The sequence below is a fragment of the Oncorhynchus mykiss genome, chromosome 17 (assembly GCF_057628025.1).
Source record: "Oncorhynchus mykiss isolate SJ-2025 chromosome 17, ASM5762802v1, whole genome shotgun sequence".
NCBI classification, from domain to species: domain Eukaryota; kingdom Metazoa; phylum Chordata; class Actinopteri; order Salmoniformes; family Salmonidae; genus Oncorhynchus; species Oncorhynchus mykiss.
Window position 1 is genome coordinate 17,820,289 of NC_143038.1, and position 20,785 is coordinate 17,841,073.

The 20,785-nt window shown below is 50.1% G+C and overlaps 4 protein-coding genes across 4 annotated transcripts; all 4 read right to left on the reverse strand.

The window, feature by feature from the left end:
- Nucleotides 1-6,690: 6,690 nt before the first annotated feature.
- LOC118956080 (uncharacterized) lies at nucleotides 6,691-16,571 on the reverse strand. Its single transcript, XM_090204252.1, has 3 exons — nucleotides 16,189-16,571; nucleotides 9,609-9,619; nucleotides 6,691-7,143 (listed from the first exon to the last, which is right to left on the reverse strand). Exons 1-3 carry the CDS (start codon nucleotides 16,569-16,571, stop codon nucleotides 6,749-6,751), a joined length of 789 nt encoding a protein of 262 aa, XP_090060378.1. The 3' UTR covers nucleotides 6,691-6,748.
- LOC149975764 (histone H4) lies at nucleotides 10,336-13,277 on the reverse strand. The gene has a single exon (XM_090204251.1). The coding sequence runs from the start codon at nucleotides 10,681-10,683 to the stop codon at nucleotides 10,372-10,374; it is 312 nt and encodes a 103-aa protein (XP_090060377.1). The 5' UTR covers nucleotides 10,684-13,277; the 3' UTR covers nucleotides 10,336-10,371.
- LOC149975765 (histone H3-like) lies at nucleotides 15,270-16,149 on the reverse strand. The gene has a single exon (XM_090204250.1). It carries the CDS (start codon nucleotides 15,798-15,800, stop codon nucleotides 15,300-15,302), a length of 501 nt encoding a protein of 166 aa, XP_090060376.1. The 5' UTR covers nucleotides 15,801-16,149; the 3' UTR covers nucleotides 15,270-15,299.
- A 3,670-nt stretch (nucleotides 16,572-20,241) lies between the features above and the next one.
- LOC149975766 (histone H4) lies at nucleotides 20,242-20,603 on the reverse strand. Its single transcript, XM_090206573.1, has one exon. It carries the CDS (start codon nucleotides 20,577-20,579, stop codon nucleotides 20,268-20,270), a length of 312 nt encoding a protein of 103 aa, XP_090062699.1. The 5' UTR covers nucleotides 20,580-20,603; the 3' UTR covers nucleotides 20,242-20,267.
- Nucleotides 20,604-20,785: the final 182 nt, after the last annotated feature.

Below are 20,785 nucleotides of genomic sequence, written 5' to 3' on the forward strand. Positions count from 1 at the left end.
GCGAGACGACTCTCCGGCGATACGCTCGAAGATGTCGTTCACGAACGAGTTCATGATTCCCATGGCCTTGGAGGAGATGCCGGTATCGGGGTGGACCTGCTTCAGGACTTTGTACACGTAAATGGCGTAGCTCTCCTTCCTCGACTTTCGGCGTTTCTTGCCGCCTTTCCCTGCGGTCTTGGTGACGGCTTTCTTGGAGCCCTTCTTGGGCGCGGACTTTGCTGGCTCGGGCATGATGCTGATGTCTCGCTGCTTCTCACAAACGAATGAGGGGGTGGAGAGCCCTTTCCCTCTTATGAAGACGAAGCTAAGCTAATTCGCCGGCCGTGGACACACCCCTGCTTTCTCATAGGCGCCCCTGCCATTTGCCCAGTGGAGCTGAGCGCGCATAAGAGCCTTCCACTCAGAGGCTTGCTTCCCTAACAAAGACCATAGCCTATGCTCTGTCACTGGTGGGGAATGGTGTGTTTCCAAAAAAAGTCCTACAATGGCCAAAAATAAGGCTCCCCTTTTTGGTACTTGGTGGGGATTTCCCAGCCGTGGTGCCTTTATTTCGGGTGTCTCGTAATACGACTGTACGCAAAGCCTGCACTGAACATAGCCTCCCTCCTGTCATGAACACTCCCTCCCTGTCCACTCAAGAGTGGCTCATGGTTTAATACGACTGTAGGCAAAGCCTGCACTGAACATAGCCTCCCTCCTGTCATGAACACTCCCTCCCTGTCCACTCAAGAGTGGCTCATGGTTTAATACGACTGTAGGCAAAGCCTGCACTGAACATAGCCTCCTGTCACGAATACTCCCTCCCTGTCCACTCAAGAGTGGCTCATGGTTTCCTACGATAATGGATTTGACCCTTTTGAAGCGGATGTGGGTGGCTCTTAAAAGAGCCTTTGGGTTCAAGTCGGGATGTTGACGTTCCGAGAAGAGTGCGTTTAACCGCCGAAACCGTACAGGGTGCGTCCCTGGCGTTTCAGAGCGTAGACCACGTCCATGGCCGTAACGGTCTTCCTCTTGGCGTGCTCGGTGTAGGTGACGGCGTCACGGATCACGTTCTCAAGGAACACCTTCAGGACACCGCGGGTCTCCTCGTAGATCAGCCCGGAGATACGCTTCACGCCGCCACGGCGAGCCAGACGGCGAATGGCGGGCTTGGTGATTCCCTGGATGTTATCGCGGAGAACCTTACGGTGACGCTTAGCGCCTCCTTTTCCGAGTCCCTTGCCGCCTTTACCTCTTCCAGACATCGTGTGTTCGCTAGCTGAGTTCAAGTGAATTAATGACGTAATTTTCGGTGCTCGGGTGCTCTTATTATCTGCGTTTGGTGGACCTGATTGAAGCCAGTGGCACAGAAAGCGCGCGCTTTTGCCTGGCCTCTGCTGCAAAGGGGAGGGCAGGGCGTTCGTTGTAGGGAACAATGGAGGAAGAAGAAATCAAAGCTACTTACTTACATGCGCGGGAAACACACTCAAATACTGAGCTATGTTGAACACAAGGCCCAACTGTGATGTCCCACTCTTCACATTGATTGGTGTTGTTCTACTTGTTGTTGTTGTTGCACCTGATTCAACTCTTTCAATCAGCTGTGCCTCTCCAGGGCTACCACAAAAAATGGCTACTCTACCCCTGCCTGGAGTTGGGAAACACTGAACTAGTAGGATTCAACCCACTGCAGTTGCCAGTCACACCTAATAGAGATAGGCGTTAAAACCTCAAATAGTGTCACAAGTACAAAGGAGAAACAAAGTGCAACATACGGGAAACAAATACACAAGGAATGCCACAAACCCTATAAGGGGTCCGTAATGTCACCTCAGCAGTCATGTAGCTCTTGAAGGCCATGTAATAACGTCATTCTTCTTTTTCTTCCCTAGACAGGATCCAGGTGGCCATGGGAAGGGTGGTGATACCTCTGCAAGCTGAAACGCAGTAAAACATTCCTCAGACACCCACCCAACACACACACAATAAAGGGATCATTTTCCTATGCGTACAGAGGTGATAGGGATGTGCAAATATTGTATGGTACTTTTTTCAAAAAACAATAACATAGCCTTATATTACGGAAATAGTGGTATGAGGTGGATCCTTTATAGGCCAGAGAGCCTCAGCTGTTGCATTGAATGATCTCAACAGGTCATTTCAAAGGGGACAAATGAGGCCCAAGGGCACATACTGGCGATTGACCAATCGGTGCAGTTGATTCACATCTCAGATGTGACTAGGTATCATCTTACAACTTATTGTTGCCATAATTGTCTCTTACGTGCACTTAGTGGCTGCCGGCCCTCGGTTTAGTACATCGAGCAACAGAGGTTGCCTTTTAGGAGAATGACTGACAAGCGTTCAACTAGCTGGGATGCAGCTAGTGTCATCAAAGCACTTTGTCATAGCAAGTTAGAAGAAATAGGTTAAGGTTACGAAAAGGCTTAGGCTTACCCCAAATGTCACGTCCGTTCGTAGCTGTACTCCGTGTAGGCACAACAAGTCATCACACAGAGAGCACACTTGAAGCACAACTGCACTGCCTGGAAGGCCGCAACGGACTGAATTGGAATCCCTCAAACAGCACGCTAACTACATTCCGCTTTATGATGTCACAGTCAGCCCCTCGGAACACTGGTCCTCAACAATCTCAAACACCTTGGATACCCAAGCCAAACATTCTCGAATCACTCACATTCACAAATCAACCAGGGCGAAGAAGGCTGCCAGGAATTGAATGCTGAAAAGCTAACCTCCTTCACAGAGCAACATCATAGGACTGGGAGTTTGTGTTCAACAGCTTGCGTTCCCCTATTATCAAGGGCTTAGTTCCTCTATAGGCTACAGTGCAGATACTTCACATGCAGAGTACAACAACAAATAACAGAGGGCCTGTTACCACACCCTATAGGCTAGGAGTTGAACTTGGACCACAATGACATTGGTAGTAATTAGCCTGCAGCATAAATGACAGCTCCCTAACGGGGACATAAAGTGGAAATGGAAGTGCGACACATAGAGGAAAAGTCCTAATCCTAATCAAATAGACACATTTTTTAAAATTTGTATTTTTATTTATTTCACCAGGTAGGCAAGTTGAGAACAAGTTCTCATTTACAATTGCGACCTGGCCAAGATTAAGCAAAGCAGTTCGACACATACAACGACACAGACTTACACATGGAGTAAAACAAACATACAGTCAATAATACAGTATAAACAAGTCTATATACGATGTGAGCAAATGAGGTGAGATAAGGGAGGTAAAGGCAAAAAAAGCCCATGGTGGCAAAGTAAATACAATATAGCAAGTAAAACACTGGAATGGTACATTTGCAATGGAAGACATGTGCAAAGTAGAAATAAAAATAATGGGGTGCAAAGGAGCAAAATAAATAAATTCATTAAATACAGTAGGGAAAGAGGTAGTTGTTTGGCCTAAATTATAGGTGGGCTATGTACAGGTGCAGTAATCTGTGAGCTGCTCTGACAGTTGGTGCTTAAAGCTAGTGAGGGAGATAAGTGTTTCCAGTTTCAGAGATTTTTGTAGTTCGTTCCAGTCATTGGCAGCAGAGAACTGGAAGGAGAGGCGGCCAAAGAAAGAATTGGTTTTGGGGGTGACTAGAGAGATATACATACACCTGTTTAGCAGATGTCGGGAAATGCTTGTGTTACTAGCTCCAACAGCACAGTAAGATCTAACCATGTTCCAACATTCCACACAATACACCCAAATGCAATTGGAATACATCAATATATGGACGAGCAATGTCAGACCGTCCGTAGACTAACATACCTTACAATACAATACTTTATATATCCACATGACATGAGCTATGCAAACCACCTCCACGTTAGGAATGTGCCCAGTGATATCTAACAAAAACACACACCTCCGTGGAACCCACATGGCAAGACAGGAAGGAAGACATGCAGGAGTGCTCATGAAGAAGACCGGAATCATCTCCAATCAAGTGAACAATGTCAAAGGAATAGGGCAAGTCATATAGATAGGGAGGCATTTCACCGCCACCCGCTGGACCACAAGTCATTTTGCCAACACTGGCTCATCATTCAAAGCCACATAGGGAGGGATCTTAACACCACCTGCTGGATCAGAAGTGCCACTCACAATGGCCACACAGACCATTTCTCCCTCAACCTGATGCAATTGTCACAACAAGTATGTGCTCAAAATCAAACATTAACTACAACAGATCATCAAATAGGCAAACACATGCTCATGTAGAGTACCTCAAATTATACAGTTACTTTGTCACCAAAGCTAATCTGTCATTCATCTACAAATACATGCTCTTCTAAAGCCACAATGCAATGTTCACATGGTACATTTCATTTCTTACAATCTATGTCACTATTACTTCATTTGACTGCTCTTAAATCATATTCACTTAACCCTTTTCTTCACCTGCTGATTTTCTGCTGCTTTTGTCTCTTGCAGATTTGGACGTCATGTGAATCTATGTTTCTCAAGTATCAAAAGAGAGTAAGTTACATTGACCTACTTTATGAAAAACGGAATGGTACTTTTCTCTCTAGCCTAGTGCACTCTTTATCTGTAAGCTCCCCTACTGGTGTAGGTAGCTAAAAAAAAAAAAAGGTACAGATGCCAGTACCCCATGTAGCCTATAGAACTTGATCTCGACGACCACATTTTACACCAATGCACCCCGACAATCGGTTGGTGGTCGGGAATCAAGTGGATGATTCTGGGACCAATTACAGGATGAGGGGTGTACTGAACTGTGCCTATAGCATGTCAAAAATCCCTCCAACGGGAAATAGGCCTTGGCAAATGGCCAGGGGCGCTGTCTTTTTCAGCACCACGGAGCTCCGCTATTACCTGTCTCATGAGTGAAGATGCAACAGCAGACAATTCCTGCTCTTTTGTCCTGAGATGACACACTTTAGCCGTGTCATTGCTGCATTTAACTGGCAGCCTGTATTTAGGGCCTTTACTTTGTCGTATCATTTGGTCAAGGGGTTTCGATTCCTCAGCAAATCTTCTTGGAAAAATGAACTAAATCCCACATCAGAAGTCGACTTCAAATCACGCCAAAGACACACGACTCTACTCTACTTTTTTTCGACCACCTTTCACTTGCGCCGGACAGAGATATATCATTTTACTTTCAATAGCTTAGTCAGTCGCATGAATTATGGGGTGCACACAGCTAACGTTGTAATGATCGGATCAAAACATGGATTTTTGGGGCCATCGAGGAATGTCACATGGGCCAGAAATCATTGAATGGCCATTTTCACAAAGGAATAGACAGACTCTAGCATGTTACATTCCAAGAGCAATTGGAATCGAAAAAACACAACGTGCCCCACTTGGGGACCCGAGGACCGAGTTTGGGAAACGCTGGCCTGAAGATCAAATACCAATAGGGAGCCACTATGACGTGCTCACACGCTGACAGTACCAGCGTTTAACCACTAGATGGCCTCCGTGCTCCACGGTAAACTTTTCCCATCTCATCAGCGGCACTTTCAAAGTCAGTTGTTCTTAGCTACATAGTGACCATTTTTGACACTTTTTGCCCTATATCATTACTATCACTCATTACTGCTAGTGTATTTTTCCCCCTCTTCTACTCTAGGCATACATCTAATCACATATAGAGAGCGTTATTGAAACGACTCAAGTCAGTTAAGAACCAACTCTTATTTACAATCACGGCCGGTGGTGATACAGCCTGGAATCGAACCACGGTCTGTAGTGACTCGAGAACAGGGAACATACACGGTGGGAAAGGGGCGTGTACAAATGGAACAATTGTGCCTTTTTGACTGAAATATGGAGGTGGCTCTTAAAAGAGCCTTTGGGGGATTTTGGAGATCAGGTCATCGTTTATGCGCGCTCTCCGCGAATACGACGGGCCAGCTGGATGTCCTTGGGCATGATGGTCACCCTCTTGGCGTGGATGGCGCACAGGTTGGTGTCCTCGAACAGGCCGACCAGGTAAGCCTCGCTTGCCTCCTGCAGGGCCATCACTGCGGAACTCTGGAAGCGCAGGTCGGTCTTAAAGTCCTGGGCAATTTCTCGCACCAGGCGCTGGAAAGGCAGTTTGCGGATCAGCAGCTCAGTGGACTTCTGGTAACGACGGATCTCTCTAAGAGCCACGGTGCCGGGCCTGTAACGGTGAGGCTTCTTCACGCCGCCGGTGGCCGGGGCGCTCTTGCGCGCAGCCTTGGTGGCGAGCTGCTTCCTGGGTGCTTTGCCACCGGTGGATTTGCGAGCGGTTTGCTTGGTTCTGGCCATGGCGCTAGCTAGCTTCCTTCTTTCACAGTCGGAGTATAGCCTCAAAATGCCTATGTGAAGTTTATAAAGCCGGCAGCGGCGTCTGCTCATTGGTCACCATCTCCGCACCGCCCTGATTGGCCCGTTGCGGAGGCCTCCTCCGCCGCCCATTGGACGGGAGGCTCGGCCTCTCCGTGCCGCCCCAAAATGCAACCCCCACCCTCGCCGAGGCGCGCTTGGGTCTTTTGTTAGGGCCGCGAGCAACGTTACACTTGACGCGCAATAATGCTCTCATTCTAGCCTACTAGTTGTTATCCTTCATTTAGGCCTCATGTGGGCACTTGATACGGTGCCGTCTATATGTGTGTGTATCTAACACGCCAAATAATTGGCCAGGCATAGAAAGGACACTTTGCGCTTTTGTTGAGCTAGGTGGTTGGCTCTTAAAAGAGCCTTTGGGGGTTGAGTAGTCAAGTTGCAGCCGCACCAGCGATTTTACTTGGCTTTGACGGCCTTCTCAGTCTTCTTGGGGAGCAGCACTGCCTGGATGTTGGGCAGAACACCACCCTGCGCGATGGTCACGCCGCCAAGCAGTTTGTTCAGCTCCTCGTCGTTACGGACTGCCAGCTGCAGGTGACGGGGGATGATACGAGTCTTCTTGTTGTCACGGGCAGCGTTTCCGGCCAACTCCAGGATCTCAGCAGTCAGGTACTCGAGCACTGCGGCCAGGTACACTGGTGCGCCAGCGCCCACACGCTCGGCGTAGTTGCCTTTACGCAGCAGCCTGTGCACACGGCCCACGGGGAACTGGAGCCCGGCACGGGATGAACGTGTCTTTGCCTTCGCCCTGGCCTTGCCTCCGGTTTTGCCTCTTCCGCTCATATTGGTAGCTTCAGTATGTCACAGAAAGTCTGAATGAGCCGCTGGCCACCTCGAGAGTCTTACTTATACCTCGCCACAAAAGCCATCGATTGGCCACCGGACCGGTGTGGCCTTATCCAATTGGAGTGAGGGAGGGACAGACAGACAGGCAGTCAGCCCTAAGCCCGCCCCCACCCACCCGCCCGCAGGCAGGCAGGCAGCAGAGTGACGAGGGCTAGGCTACTCTGTTTCCCTCCGACTTTTGTTACTTTTTCACGTTGGCGGGAGCGCCAAAGTGACAACTCAAATCACTGAAACATGTATCAATCAATTCGAGAGTGGCTCATAATACAAATGGCTGCTGTCCAACCCACTATAGTATGTATGCTTATTATTATCAGGATCAATGTGACATGCCAATTCTAACACATCACAACAATGTTGACTGGTGAGGGTGCTGCACTCTTGAGTGACAAATGTAAAGCCATTTAGCCACTCCAAAATGTGGTGCGTAAAAGTCATTCATTTCATTTCTTTTGCACCACGGGTAGGTAGGTGGAATGGAATGACATGCGCTTTTATGGAAAGAGGTGGGTGGCTCTTAAAAGAGCCTTTTGTGGTAACAACATGTGTCGAGTAGAAAGAACACTGTTTGTAATAGGTTTACTTCTTCTTGGGGGCTGCCTTCTTGGCCTTGGCCGCCTTGGGCTTGGCGGCTTTGGGCTTCGCTGCCTTGGTAGCCTTCTTGGGGCTCTTGGCCGCTTTCTTGGCCGCTGCGGCGGGCTTCTTCACCTTCTTTGGGCTCTTGGCGGCCTTTTTGGGTGTAGCGGGCTTCTTGGCCTTCTTGGGGGACTTCTTTGCGGCCACGGCCTTCTTGGCTGCTACCTTCTTGGGCTTCTTGGCGGCGGCGGGCTTCTTGGCGGCCACCTTCTTAGCTTTGGGGGCTGCGGCTTTCTTGGCGGGCTTCTTTGCCTCGACGGCCTTCTTGTTGAGCTTGAAGGAGCCGGAAGCACCGGTGCCCTTAGTCTGGACCAGGGTGCCCTTGGTGACGAGGCTCTTGACGGCGATCTTGACACGGGAGTTGTTCTTCTCCACGTCGTAGCCGCCTGCCGCCAGAGACTTCTTGAGCGCGGCCAGGGACACGCCGCTCCTCTCCTTGGAGGCGGACACCGCCTTGACGATGAGCTCGCCTACGCTGGGTCCCGCTTTCTTGGGCTTGGCTGCTGCCTTCTTCTTGGGTGCCTTGGCCGGCGCGGCGGCGGCGGGTGCTGGTGCGACTTCTGCCATGTCTGTCGTTCGGTCCGGTAAACACACACACTTACAACACTACGGTAGTCTGTGAGGAGGAGTACTTTGCTGTAGACGCTGCTCTGCGCTATTGAAGCTCCACACCGTGCAGGGGGCTGGCCTTAAACGCGACATGAGAACCATGTAGACTCAAGCCACCCAGCTCGGCTTCTCCGGGCTGGCCAAATGCTCTTTCACTTGTGTTTTCTGGTCGCCAATATCGGGCCAAAAGTCACCGACGGAGCCGCGTTTTTGGCCCAAAAGCGAACGGCCCAGCGAGCAGACTTGTGTCCGTTCAGAATAAAGTCATGTGGGCTGCAGAAGCCCCGTGCATTTTGCTGCGACTCGCTCAAAACCTCACCGTTCGACTGTCGGGTGGAGCGGTGCGCACTGCTTTTCCTGTGCTATTTGTCTCCTAAATGGCCTAAAAGTGCATCCGATTGCGAGCACCATTGATTGTGGAGTGAGCCGAGATGTCTGGCAAGGGAATCAAATGGTTTGGCGTCCCCTGATGTGCTCCTTGGTGTTTTAAAGGAGAGCTCTTTTGGGGACCTTAAAACACATGCACTTGTGAGGCCTGGCTGAGACTAGTTTCACGTTGTATTCGTCATGTGTCCAGGAGGCAAACGAGAAATAATACACTGTCCAACGACATGCTTACTTGCACTTTGTGTGTGTGTGTGTGATGTTTTATTAGTATGAGTTTATTAGTTGGATTTGGAGCCTGTGTGTTTTCTTGTGCTAGGTAGTCTCTCTCTCTGTCTGTGTGTCTCTTTCAAAAGCGTGTCAGAGAGAGAGAGAGAGAGAGAGAGAGAGAGAGAGAGATAGGCTTGTGGCCTTCTCGCAGTCCTTCCTCGCTTGACTCCGCAGCGTGACTCACTCGTGCCGGTCTTTGTGTCTGTGGGTCTTGGTGTCTGGCTGTGCGGCCGGCGCTATGGAGGCTGGCGCCCCATGTGCTTGTCCGCCCTGATATAGGCCTAGAGAGAGAGATTTGGAGCCTCTTCTTCTCTCTCCTCCTCCCTCTTGTACAGGTGTGTGTAAGGGATGTGAAACGGCTAGTTTCAATCGGTGACGTCACTTGCTCTGAGACTGTTGTTGATGATGTGTGCAGAGGGTCCCTGGTTCGGCCTAAAGTTATACTGTTACACAGGCTCCAGTCATCGGAGCACGAGTGGAATCCCACTCACTGTGTTATACTGCCATGCACACATTCCTACCCTGTTCATGTCAGCATCATTTATTCCCTCTCCCCCCTTTTTGACATGTCCTCCACACACACACACACACATATGGATTTGCTTTTTTCACTGACAGGTTGGGTGGCTCTTAAAAGAGCCTTTGGGTTACTACAGCACTCCAAATGGGCTGTTTACTTGGAGCTGGTGTACTTGGTCACGGCCTTGGTGCCCTCGGACACTGCGTGCTTGGCCAGCTCTCCGGGGAGCAGCAGGCGCACTGCGGTCTGGATCTCCCTGGAGGTGATGGTGGAACGCTTGTTGTAGTGGGCCAGGCGAGACGACTCTCCGGCGATACGCTCGAAGATGTCGTTCACGAACGAGTTCATGATTCCCATGGCCTTGGAGGAGATGCCGGTATCGGGGTGGACCTGCTTCAGGACTTTGTACACGTAAATGGCGTAGCTCTCCTTCCTCGACTTTCGGCGTTTCTTGCCGCCTTTCCCTGCGGTCTTGGTGACGGCTTTCTTGGAGCCCTTCTTGGGCGCGGACTTTGCTGGCTCGGGCATGATGCTGATGTCTCGCTGCTTCTCACAAACGAATGAGGGGGTGGAGAGCCCTTTCCCTCTTATGAAGACGAAGCTAAGCTAATTCGCCGGCCGTGGACACACCCCTGCTTTCTCATAGGCGCCCCTGCCATTTGCCCAGTGGAGCTGAGCGCGCATAAGAGCCTTCCACTCAGAGGCTTGCTTCTTGGGTTCAAGTCGGGATGTTGACGTTCCGAGAAGAGTGCGTTTAACCGCCGAAACCGTACAGGGTGCGTCCCTGGCGTTTCAGAGCGTAGACCACGTCCATGGCCGTAACGGTCTTCCTCTTGGCGTGCTCGGTGTAGGTGACGGCGTCACGGATCACGTTCTCAAGGAACACCTTCAGGACACCGCGGGTCTCCTCGTAGATCAGCCCGGAGATACGCTTCACGCCGCCACGGCGAGCCAGACGGCGAATGGCGGGCTTGGTGATTCCCTGGATGTTATCGCGGAGAACCTTACGGTGACGCTTAGCGCCTCCTTTTCCGAGTCCCTTGCCGCCTTTACCTCTTCCAGACATCGTGTGTTCGCTAGCTGAGTTCAAGTGAATTAATGACGTAATTTTCGGTGCTCGGGTGCTCTTATTATCTGCGTTTGGTGGACCTGATTGAAGCCAGTGGCACAGAAAGCGCGCGCTTTTGCCTGGCCTCTGCTGCAAAGGGGAGGGCAGGGCGTTCGTTCTAGGGAACAATGGAGGAAGAAGAAATCAAAGCTACTTACTTACATGCGCGGGAAACACACTCAAATACTGAGCTATGTTGAACACAAGGCCCAACTGTGATGTCCCACTCTTCACATTGATTGGTGTTGTTCTACTTGTTGTTGTTGTTGCACCTGATTCAACTCTTTCAATCAGCTGTGCCTCTCCAGGGCTACCACAAAAAATGGCTACTCTACCCCTGCCTGGAGTTGGGAAACACTGAACTAGTAGGATTCAACCCACTGCAGTTGCCAGTCACACCTAATAGAGATAGGCGTTAAAACCTCAAATAGTGTCACAAGTACAAAGGAGAAACAAAGTGCAACATACGGGAAACAAATACACAAGGAATGCCACAAACCCTATAAGGGGTCCGTAATGTCACCTCAGCAGTCATGTAGCTCTTGAAGGCCATGTAATAACGTCATTCTTCTTTTTCTTCCCTAGACAGGATCCAGGTGGCCATGGGAAGGGTGGTGATACCTCTGCAAGCTGAAACGCAGTAAAACATTCCTCAGACACCCACCCAACACACACACAATAAAGGGATCATTTTCCTATGCGTACAGAGGTGATAGGGATGTGCAAATATTGTATGGTACTTTTTTCAAAAAACAATAACATAGCCTTATATTACGGAAATAGTGGTATGAGGTGGATCCTTTATAGGCCAGAGAGCCTCAGCTGTTGCATTGAATGATCTCAACAGGTCATTTCAAAGGGGACAAATGAGGCCCAAGGGCACATACTGGCGATTGACCAATCGGTGCAGTTGATTCACATCTCAGATGTGACTAGGTATCATCTTACAACTTATTGTTGCCATAATTGTCTCTTACGTGCACTTAGTGGCTGCCGGCCCTCGGTTTAGTACATCGAGCAACAGAGGTTGCCTTTTAGGAGAATGACTGACAAGCGTTCAACTAGCTGGGATGCAGCTAGTGTCATCAAAGCACTTTGTCATAGCAAGTTAGAAGAAATAGGTTAAGGTTACGAAAAGGCTTAGGCTTACCCCAAATGTCACGTCCGTTCGTAGCTGTACTCCGTGTAGGCACAACAAGTCATCACACAGAGAGCACACTTGAAGCACAACTGCACTGCCTGGAAGGCCGCAACGGACTGAATTGGAATCCCTCAAACAGCACGCTAACTACATTCCGCTTTATGATGTCACAGTCAGCCCCTCGGAACACTGGTCCTCAACAATCTCAAACACCTTGGATACCCAAGCCAAACATTCTCGAATCACTCACATTCACAAATCAACCAGGGCGAAGAAGGCTGCCAGGAATTGAATGCTGAAAAGCTAACCTCCTTCACAGAGCAACATCATAGGACTGGGAGTTTGTGTTCAACAGCTTGCGTTCCCCTATTATCAAGGGCTTAGTTCCTCTATAGGCTACAGTGCAGATACTTCACATGCAGAGTACAACAACAAATAACAGAGGGCCTGTTACCACACCCTATAGGCTAGGAGTTGAACTTGGACCACAATGACATTGGTAGTAATTAGCCTGCAGCATAAATGACAGCTCCCTAACGGGGACATAAAGTGGAAATGGAAGTGCGACACATAGAGGAAAAGTCCTAATCCTAATCAAATAGACACATTTTTTTAAATTTTTATTTTTATTTATTTCACCAGGTAGGCAAGTTGAGAACAAGTTCTCATTTACAATTGCGACCTGGCCAAGATTAAGCAAAGCAGTTCGACACATACAACGACACAGACTTACACATGGAGTAAAACAAACATACAGTCAATAATACAGTATAAACAAGTCTATATACGATGTGAGCAAATGAGGTGAGATAAGGGAGGTAAAGGCAAAAAAAGCCCATGGTGGCAAAGTAAATACAATATAGCAAGTAAAACACTGGAATGGTACATTTGCAATGGAAGACATGTGCAAAGTAGAAATAAAAATAATGGGGTGCAAAGGAGCAAAATAAATAAATTCATTAAATACAGTAGGGAAAGAGGTAGTTGTTTGGCCTAAATTATAGGTGGGCTATGTACAGGTGCAGTAATCTGTGAGCTGCTCTGACAGTTGGTGCTTAAAGCTAGTGAGGGAGATAAGTGTTTCCAGTTTCAGAGATTTTTGTAGTTCGTTCCAGTCATTGGCAGCAGAGAACTGGAAGGAGAGGCGGCCAAAGAAAGAATTGGTTTTGGGGGTGACTAGAGAGATATACATACACCTGTTTAGCAGATGTCGGGAAATGCTTGTGTTACTAGCTCCAACAGCACAGTAAGATCTAACCATGTTCCAACATTCCACACAATACACCCAAATGCAATTGGAATACATCAATATATGGACGAGCAATGTCAGACCGTCCGTAGACTAACATACCTTACAATACAATACTTTATATATCCACATGACATGAGCTATGCAAACCACCTCCACGTTAGGAATGTGCCCAGTGATATCTAACAAAAACACACACCTCCGTGGAACCCACATGGCAAGACAGGAAGGAAGACATGCAGGAGTGCTCATGAAGAAGACCGGAATCATCTCCAATCAAGTGAACAATGTCAAAGGAATAGGGCAAGTCATATAGATAGGGAGGCATTTCACCGCCACCCGCTGGACCACAAGTCATTTTGCCAACACTGGCTCATCATTCAAAGCCACATAGGGAGGGATCTTAACACCACCTGCTGGATCAGAAGTGCCACTCACAATGGCCACACAGACCATTTCTCCCTCAACCTGATGCAATTTTCACAACAAGTATGTGCTCAAAATCAAACATTAACTACAACAGATCATCAAATAGGCAAACACATGCTCATGTAGAGTACCTCAAATTATACAGTTACTTTGTCACCAAAGCTAATCTGTCATTCATCTACAAATACATGCTCTTCTAAAGCCACAATGCAATGTTCACATGGTACATTTCATTTCTTACAATCTATGTCACTATTACTTCATTTGACTGCTCTTAAATCATATTCACTTAACCCTTTTCTTCACCTGCTGATTTTCTGCTGCTTTTGTCTCTTGCAGATTTGGACGTCATGTGAATCTATGTTTCTCAAGTATCAAAAGAGAGTAAGTTACATTGACCTACTTTATGAAAAACGGAATGGTACTTTTCTCTCTAGCCTAGTGCACTCTTTATCTGTAAGCTCCCCTACTGGTGTAGGTAGCTAAAAAAAAAAAAAAGGTACAGATGCCAGTACCCCATGTAGCCTATAGAACTTGATCTCGACGACCACATTTTACACCAATGCACCCCGACAATCGGTTGGTGGTCGGGAATCAAGTGGATGATTCTGGGACCAATTACAGGATGAGGGGTGTACTGAACTGTGCCTATAGCATGTCAAAAATCCCTCCAACGGGAAATAGGCCTTGGCAAATGGCCAGGGGCGCTGTCTTTTTCAGCACCACGGAGCTCCGCTATTACCTGTCTCATGAGTGAAGATGCAACAGCAGACAATTCCTGCTCTTTTGTCCTGAGATGACACACTTTAGCCGTGTCATTGCTGCATTTAACTGGCAGCCTGTATTTAGGGCCTTTACTTTGTCGTATCATTTGGTCAAGGGGTTTCGATTCCTCAGCAAATCTTCTTGGAAAAATGAACTAAATCCCACATCAGAAGTCGACTTCAAATCACGCCAAAGACACACGACTCTACTCTACTTTTTTTCGACCACCTTTCACTTGCGCCGGACAGAGATATATCATTTTACTTTCAATAGCTTAGTCAGTCGCATGAATTATGGGGTGCACACAGCTAACGTTGTAATGATCGGATCAAAACATGGATTTTTGGGGCCATCGAGGAATGTCACATGGGCCAGAAATCATTGAATGGCCATTTTCACAAAGGAATAGACAGACTCTAGCATGTTACATTCCAAGAGCAATTGGAATCGAAAAAACACAACGTGCCCCACTTGGGGACCCGAGGACCGAGTTTGGGAAACGCTGGCCTGAAGATCAAATACCAATAGGGAGCCACTATGACGTGCTCACACGCTGACAGTACCAGCGTTTAACCACTAGATGGCCTCCGTGCTCCACGGTAAACTTTTCCCATCTCATCAGCGGCACTTTCAAAGTCAGTTGTTCTTAGCTACATAGTGACCATTTTTGACACTTTTTGCCCTATATCATTACTATCACTCATTACTGCTAGTGTATTTTTCCCCTCTTCTACTCTAGGCATACATCTAATCACATATAGAGAGCGTTATTGAAACGACTCAAGTCAGTTAAGAACCAACTCTTATTTACAATCACGGCCGGTGGTGATACAGCCTGGAATCGAACCACGGTCTGTAGTGACTCGAGAACAGGGAACATACACGGTGGGAAAGGGGCGTGTACAAATGGAACAATTGTGCCTTTTTGACTGAAATATGGAGGTGGCTCTTAAAAGAGCCTTTGGGGGATTTTGGAGATCAGGTCATCGTTTATGCGCGCTCTCCGCGAATACGACGGGCCAGCTGGATGTCCTTGGGCATGATGGTCACCCTCTTGGCGTGGATGGCGCACAGGTTGGTGTCCTCGAACAGGCCGACCAGGTAAGCCTCGCTTGCCTCCTGCAGGGCCATCACTGCGGAACTCTGGAAGCGCAGGTCGGTCTTAAAGTCCTGGGCAATTTCTCGCACCAGGCGCTGGAAAGGCAGTTTGCGGATCAGCAGCTCAGTGGACTTCTGGTAACGACGGATCTCTCTAAGAGCCACGGTGCCGGGCCTGTAACGGTGAGGCTTCTTCACGCCGCCGGTGGCCGGGGCGCTCTTGCGCGCAGCCTTGGTGGCGAGCTGCTTCCTGGGTGCTTTGCCACCGGTGGATTTGCGAGCGGTTTGCTTGGTTCTGGCCATGGCGCTAGCTAGCTTCCTTCTTTCACAGTCGGAGTATAGCCTCAAAATGCCTATGTGAAGTTTATAAAGCCGGCAGCGGCGTCTGCTCATTGGTCACCATCTCCGCACCGCCCTGATTGGCCCGTTGCGGAGGCCTCCTCCGCCGCCCATTGGACGGGAGGCTCGGCCTCTCCGTGCCGCCCCAAAATGCAACCCCCACCCTCGCCGAGGCGCGCTTGGGTCTTTTGTTAGGGCCGCGAGCAACGTTACACTTGACGCGCAATAATGCTCTCATTCTAGCCTACTAGTTGTTATCCTTCATTTAGGCCTCATGTGGGCACTTGATACGGTGCCGTCTGTATGTGTGTGTATCTAACACGCCAAATAATTGGCCAGGCATAGAAAGGACACTTTGCGCTTTTGTTGAGCTAGGTGGTTGGCTCTTAAAAGAGCCTTTGGGGGTTGAGTAGTCAAGTTGCAGCCGCACCAGCGATTTTACTTGGCTTTGACGGCCTTCTCAGTCTTCTTGGGGAGCAGCACTGCCTGGATGTTGGGCAGAACACCACCCTGCGCGATGGTCACGCCGCCAAGCAGTTTGTTCAGCTCCTCGTCGTTACGGACTGCCAGCTGCAGGTGACGGGGGATGATACGAGTCTTCTTGTTGTCACGGGCAGCGTTTCCGGCCAACTCCAGGATCTCAGCAGTCAGGTACTCGAGCACTGCGGCCAGGTACACTGGTGCGCCAGCGCCCACACGCTCGGCGTAGTTGCCTTTACGCAGCAGCCTGTGCACACGGCCCACGGGGAACTGGAGCCCGGCACGGGATGAACGTGTCTTTGCCTTCGCCCTGGCCTTGCCTCCGGTTTTGCCTCTTCCGCTCATATTGGTAGCTTCAGTATGTCACAGAAAGTCTGAATGAGCCGCTGGCCACCTCGAGAGTCTTACTTATACCTCGCCACAAAAGCCATCGATTGGCCACCGGACCGGTGTGGCCTTATCCAATTGGAGTGAGGGAGGGACAGACAGACAGGCAGTCAGCCCTAAGCCCGCCCCCACCCACCCGCCCGCAGGCAGGCAGGCAGCAGAGTGACGAGGGCTAGGCTACTCTGTTTCCCTCCGACTTTTGTTACTTTTTCACGTTGGCGGGAGCGCCAAAGTGACAACTCAAATCACTGAAACATGTATCAATCAATTCGAGAGTGGCTCATAATACAAATGGCTGCTGTCCAACCCACTATAGTATGTATGCTTATTATTATCAGGATCAATGTGACATGCCAATTCTAACACATCACAACAATGTTGACTGGTGAGGGTGCTGCACTCTTGAGTGACAAATGTAAAGCCATTTAGCCACTCCAAAATGTGGTGCGTAAAAGTCATTCATTTCATTTCTTTTGCACCACGGGTAGGTAGGTGGAATGGAATGACATGCGCTTTTATGGAAAGAGGTGGGTGGCTCTTAAAAGAGCCTTTTGTGGTAACAACATGTGTCGAGTAGAAAGAACACTGTTTGTAATAGGTTTACTTCTTCTTGGGGGCTGCCTTCTTGGCCTTGGCCGCCTTGGGCTTGGCGGCTTTGGGCTTCGCTGCCTTGGTAGCCTTCTTGGGGCTCTTGGCCGCTTTCTTGGCCGCTGCGGCGGGCTTCTTCACCTTCTTTGGGCTCTTGGCGGCCTTTTTGGGTGTAGCGGGCTTCTTGGCCTTCTTGGGGGACTTCTTTGCGGCCACGGCCTTCTTGGCTGCTACCTTCTTGGGCTTCTTGGCGGCGGCGGGCTTCTTGGCGGCCACCTTCTTAGCTTTGGGGGCTGCGGCTTTCTTGGCGGGCTTCTTTGCCTCGACGGCCTTCTTGTTGAGCTTGAAGGAGCCGGAAGCACCGGTGCCCTTAGTCTGGACCAGGGTGCCCTTGGTGACGAGGCTCTTGACGGCGATCTTGACACGGGAGTTGTTCTTCTCCACGTCGTAGCCGCCTGCCGCCAGAGACTTCTTGAGCGCGGCCAGGGACACGCCGCTCCTCTCCTTGGAGGCGGACACCGCCTTGACGATGAGCTCGCCTACGCTGGGTCCCGCTTTCTTGGGCTTGGCTGCTGCCTTCTTCTTGGGTGCCTTGGCCGGCGCGGCGGCGGCGGGTGCTGGTGCGACTTCTGCCATGTCTGTCGTTCGGTCCGGTAAACACACACACTTACAACACTACGGTAGTCTGTGAGGAGGAGTACTTTGCTGTAGACGCTGCTCTGCGCTATTGAAGCTCCACACCGTGCAGGGGGCTGGCCTTAAACGCGACATGAGAACCATGTAGACTCAAGCCACCCAGCTCGGCTTCTCCGGGCTGGCCAAATGCTCTTTCACTTGTGTTTTCTGGTCGCCAATATCGGGCCAAAAGTCACCGACGGAGCCGCGTTTTTGGCCCAAAAGCGAACGGCCCAGCGAGCAGACTTGTGTCCGTTCAGAATAAAGTCATGTGGGCTGCAGAAGCCCCGTGCATTTTGCTGCGACTCGCTCAAAACCTCACCGTTCGACTGTCGGGTGGAGCGGTGCGCACTGCTTTTCCTGTGCTATTTGTCTCCTAAATGGCCTAAAAGTGCATCCGATTGCGAGCACCATTGATTGTGGAGTGAGCCGAGATGTCTGGCAAGGGAATCAAATGGTTTGGCGTCCCCTGATGTGCTCCTTGGTGTTTTAAAGGAGAGCTCTTTTGGGGACCTTAAAACACATGCACTTGTGAGGCCTGGCTGAGACTAGTTTCACGTTGTATTCGTCATGTGTCCAGGAGGCAAACGAGAAATAATACACTGTCCAACGACATGCTTACTTGCACTTTGTGTGTGTGTGTGTGATGTTTTATTAGTATGAGTTTATTAGTTGGATTTGGAGCCTGTGTGTTTTCTTGTGCTAGGTAGTCTCTCTCTCTGTCTGTGTGTCTCTTTCAAAAGCGTGTCAGAGAGAGAGAGAGAGAGAGAGATAGGCTTGTGGCCTTCTCGCAGTCCTTCCTCGCTTGACTCCGCAGCGTGACTCACTCGTGCCGGTCTTTGTGTCTGTGGGTCTTGGTGTCTGGCTGTGCGGCCGGCGCTATGGAGGCTGGCGCCCCATGTGCTTGTCCGCCCTGATATAGGCCTAGAGAGAGAGATTTGGAGCCTCTTCTTCTCTCTCCTCCTCCCTCTTGTACAGGTGTGTGTAAGGGATGTGAAACGGCTAGTTTCAATCGGTGACGTCACTTGCTCTGAGACTGTTGTTGATGATGTGTGCAGAGGGTCCCTGGTTCGGCCTAAAGTTATACTGTTACACAGGCTCCAGTCATCGGAGCACGAGTGGAATCCCACTCACTGTGTTATACTGCCATGCACACATTCCTACCCTGTTCATGTCAGCATCATTTATTCCCTCTCCCCCCTTTTTGACATGTCCTCCACACACACACACACACATATGGATTTGCTTTTTTCACTGACAGGTTGGGTGGCTCTTAAAAGAGCCTTTGGGTTACTACAGCACTCCAAATGGGCTGTTTACTTGGAGCTGGTGTACTTGGTCACGGCCTTGGTGCCCTCGGACACTGCGTGCTTGGCCAGCTCTCCGGGGAGCAGCAGGCGCACTGCGGTCTGGATCTCCCTGGAGGTGATGGTGGAACGCTTGTTGTAGTGGGCCAGGCGAGACGACTCTCCGGCGATACGCTCGAAGATGTCGTTCACGAACGAGTTCATGATTCCCATGGCCTTGGAGGAGATGCCGGTATCGGGGTGGACCTGCTTCAGGACTTTGTACACGTAAATGGCGTAGCTCTCCTTCCTCGACTTTCGGCGTTTCTTGCCGCCTTTCCCTGCGGTCTTGGTGACGGCTTTCTTGGAGCCCTTCTTGGGCGCGGACTTTGCTGGCTCGGGCATGATGCTGATGTCTCGCTGCTTCTCACAAACGAATGAGGGGGTGGAGAGCCCTTTCCCTCTTATGAAGACGAAGCTAAGCTAATTCGCCGGCCGTGGACACACCCCTGCTTTCTCATAGGCGCCCCTGCCATTTGCCCAGTGGAGCTGAGCGCGCATAAGAGCCTTCCACTCAGAGGCTTGCTTCCCTAACAAAGACCATAGCCTATGCTCTGTCACTGGTGGGGAATGGTGTGTTTCCAAAAAAGTCCTACAATGGCCAAAAATAAGGCTCCCCTTTTTGGTACTTGGTGGGGATTTCCCAGCCGTGGTGCCTTTATTTCGGGTGTCTCGTAATACGACTGTACGCAAAGCCTGCACTGAACATAGCCTCCCTCCTGTCATGAACACTCCCTCCCTGTCCACTCAAGAGTGGCTCATGGTTTAATACGACTGTAGGCAAAGCCTGCACTGAACATAGCCTCCCTCCTGTCATGAACACTCCCTCCCTGTCCACTCAAGAGTGGCTCATGGTTTAATACGACTGTAGGCAAAGCCTGCACTGAACATAGCCTCCTGTCACGAATACTCCCTCCCTGTCCACTCAAGAGTGGCTCATGGTTTCCTACGATAATGGATTTGACCCTTTTGAAGCGGATGTGGGTGGCTCTTAAAAGAGCCTTTGGGTTCAAGTCGGGATGTTGACGTTCCGAGAAGAGTGCGTTTAACCGCCGAAACCGTACAGGGTGCGTCCCTGGCGTTTCAGAGCGTAGACCACGTCCATGGCCGTAACGGTCTTCCTCTTGGCGTGTTCGGTGTAGGTGACGGCGTCACGGATCACGTTCTCAAGGAACACCTTCAGGACACCGCGGGTCTCCTCGTAGATCAGCCCGGAGATACGCTTCACGCCGCCACGGCGAGCCAGACGGCGAATGGCGGGCTTGGTGATTCCCTGGATGTTATCGCGGAGAACCTTACGGTGACGCTTAGCGCCTCCTTTTCCGAGTCCCTTGCCGCCTTTACCTCTTCCAGACATCGTGTGTTCGCTAGCTGAGTTCAAGTGAATTAATGACGTAATTTTCGGTGCTCGGGTGCTCTTATTATCTGCGTTTGGTGGACCTGATTGAAGCCAGTGGCACAGAAAGCGCGCGCTTTTGCCTGGCCTCTGCTGCAAAGGGGAGGGCAGGGCGTTCGTTGTAGGGAACAATGGAGGAAGAAGAAATCAAAGCTACTTACTTACAT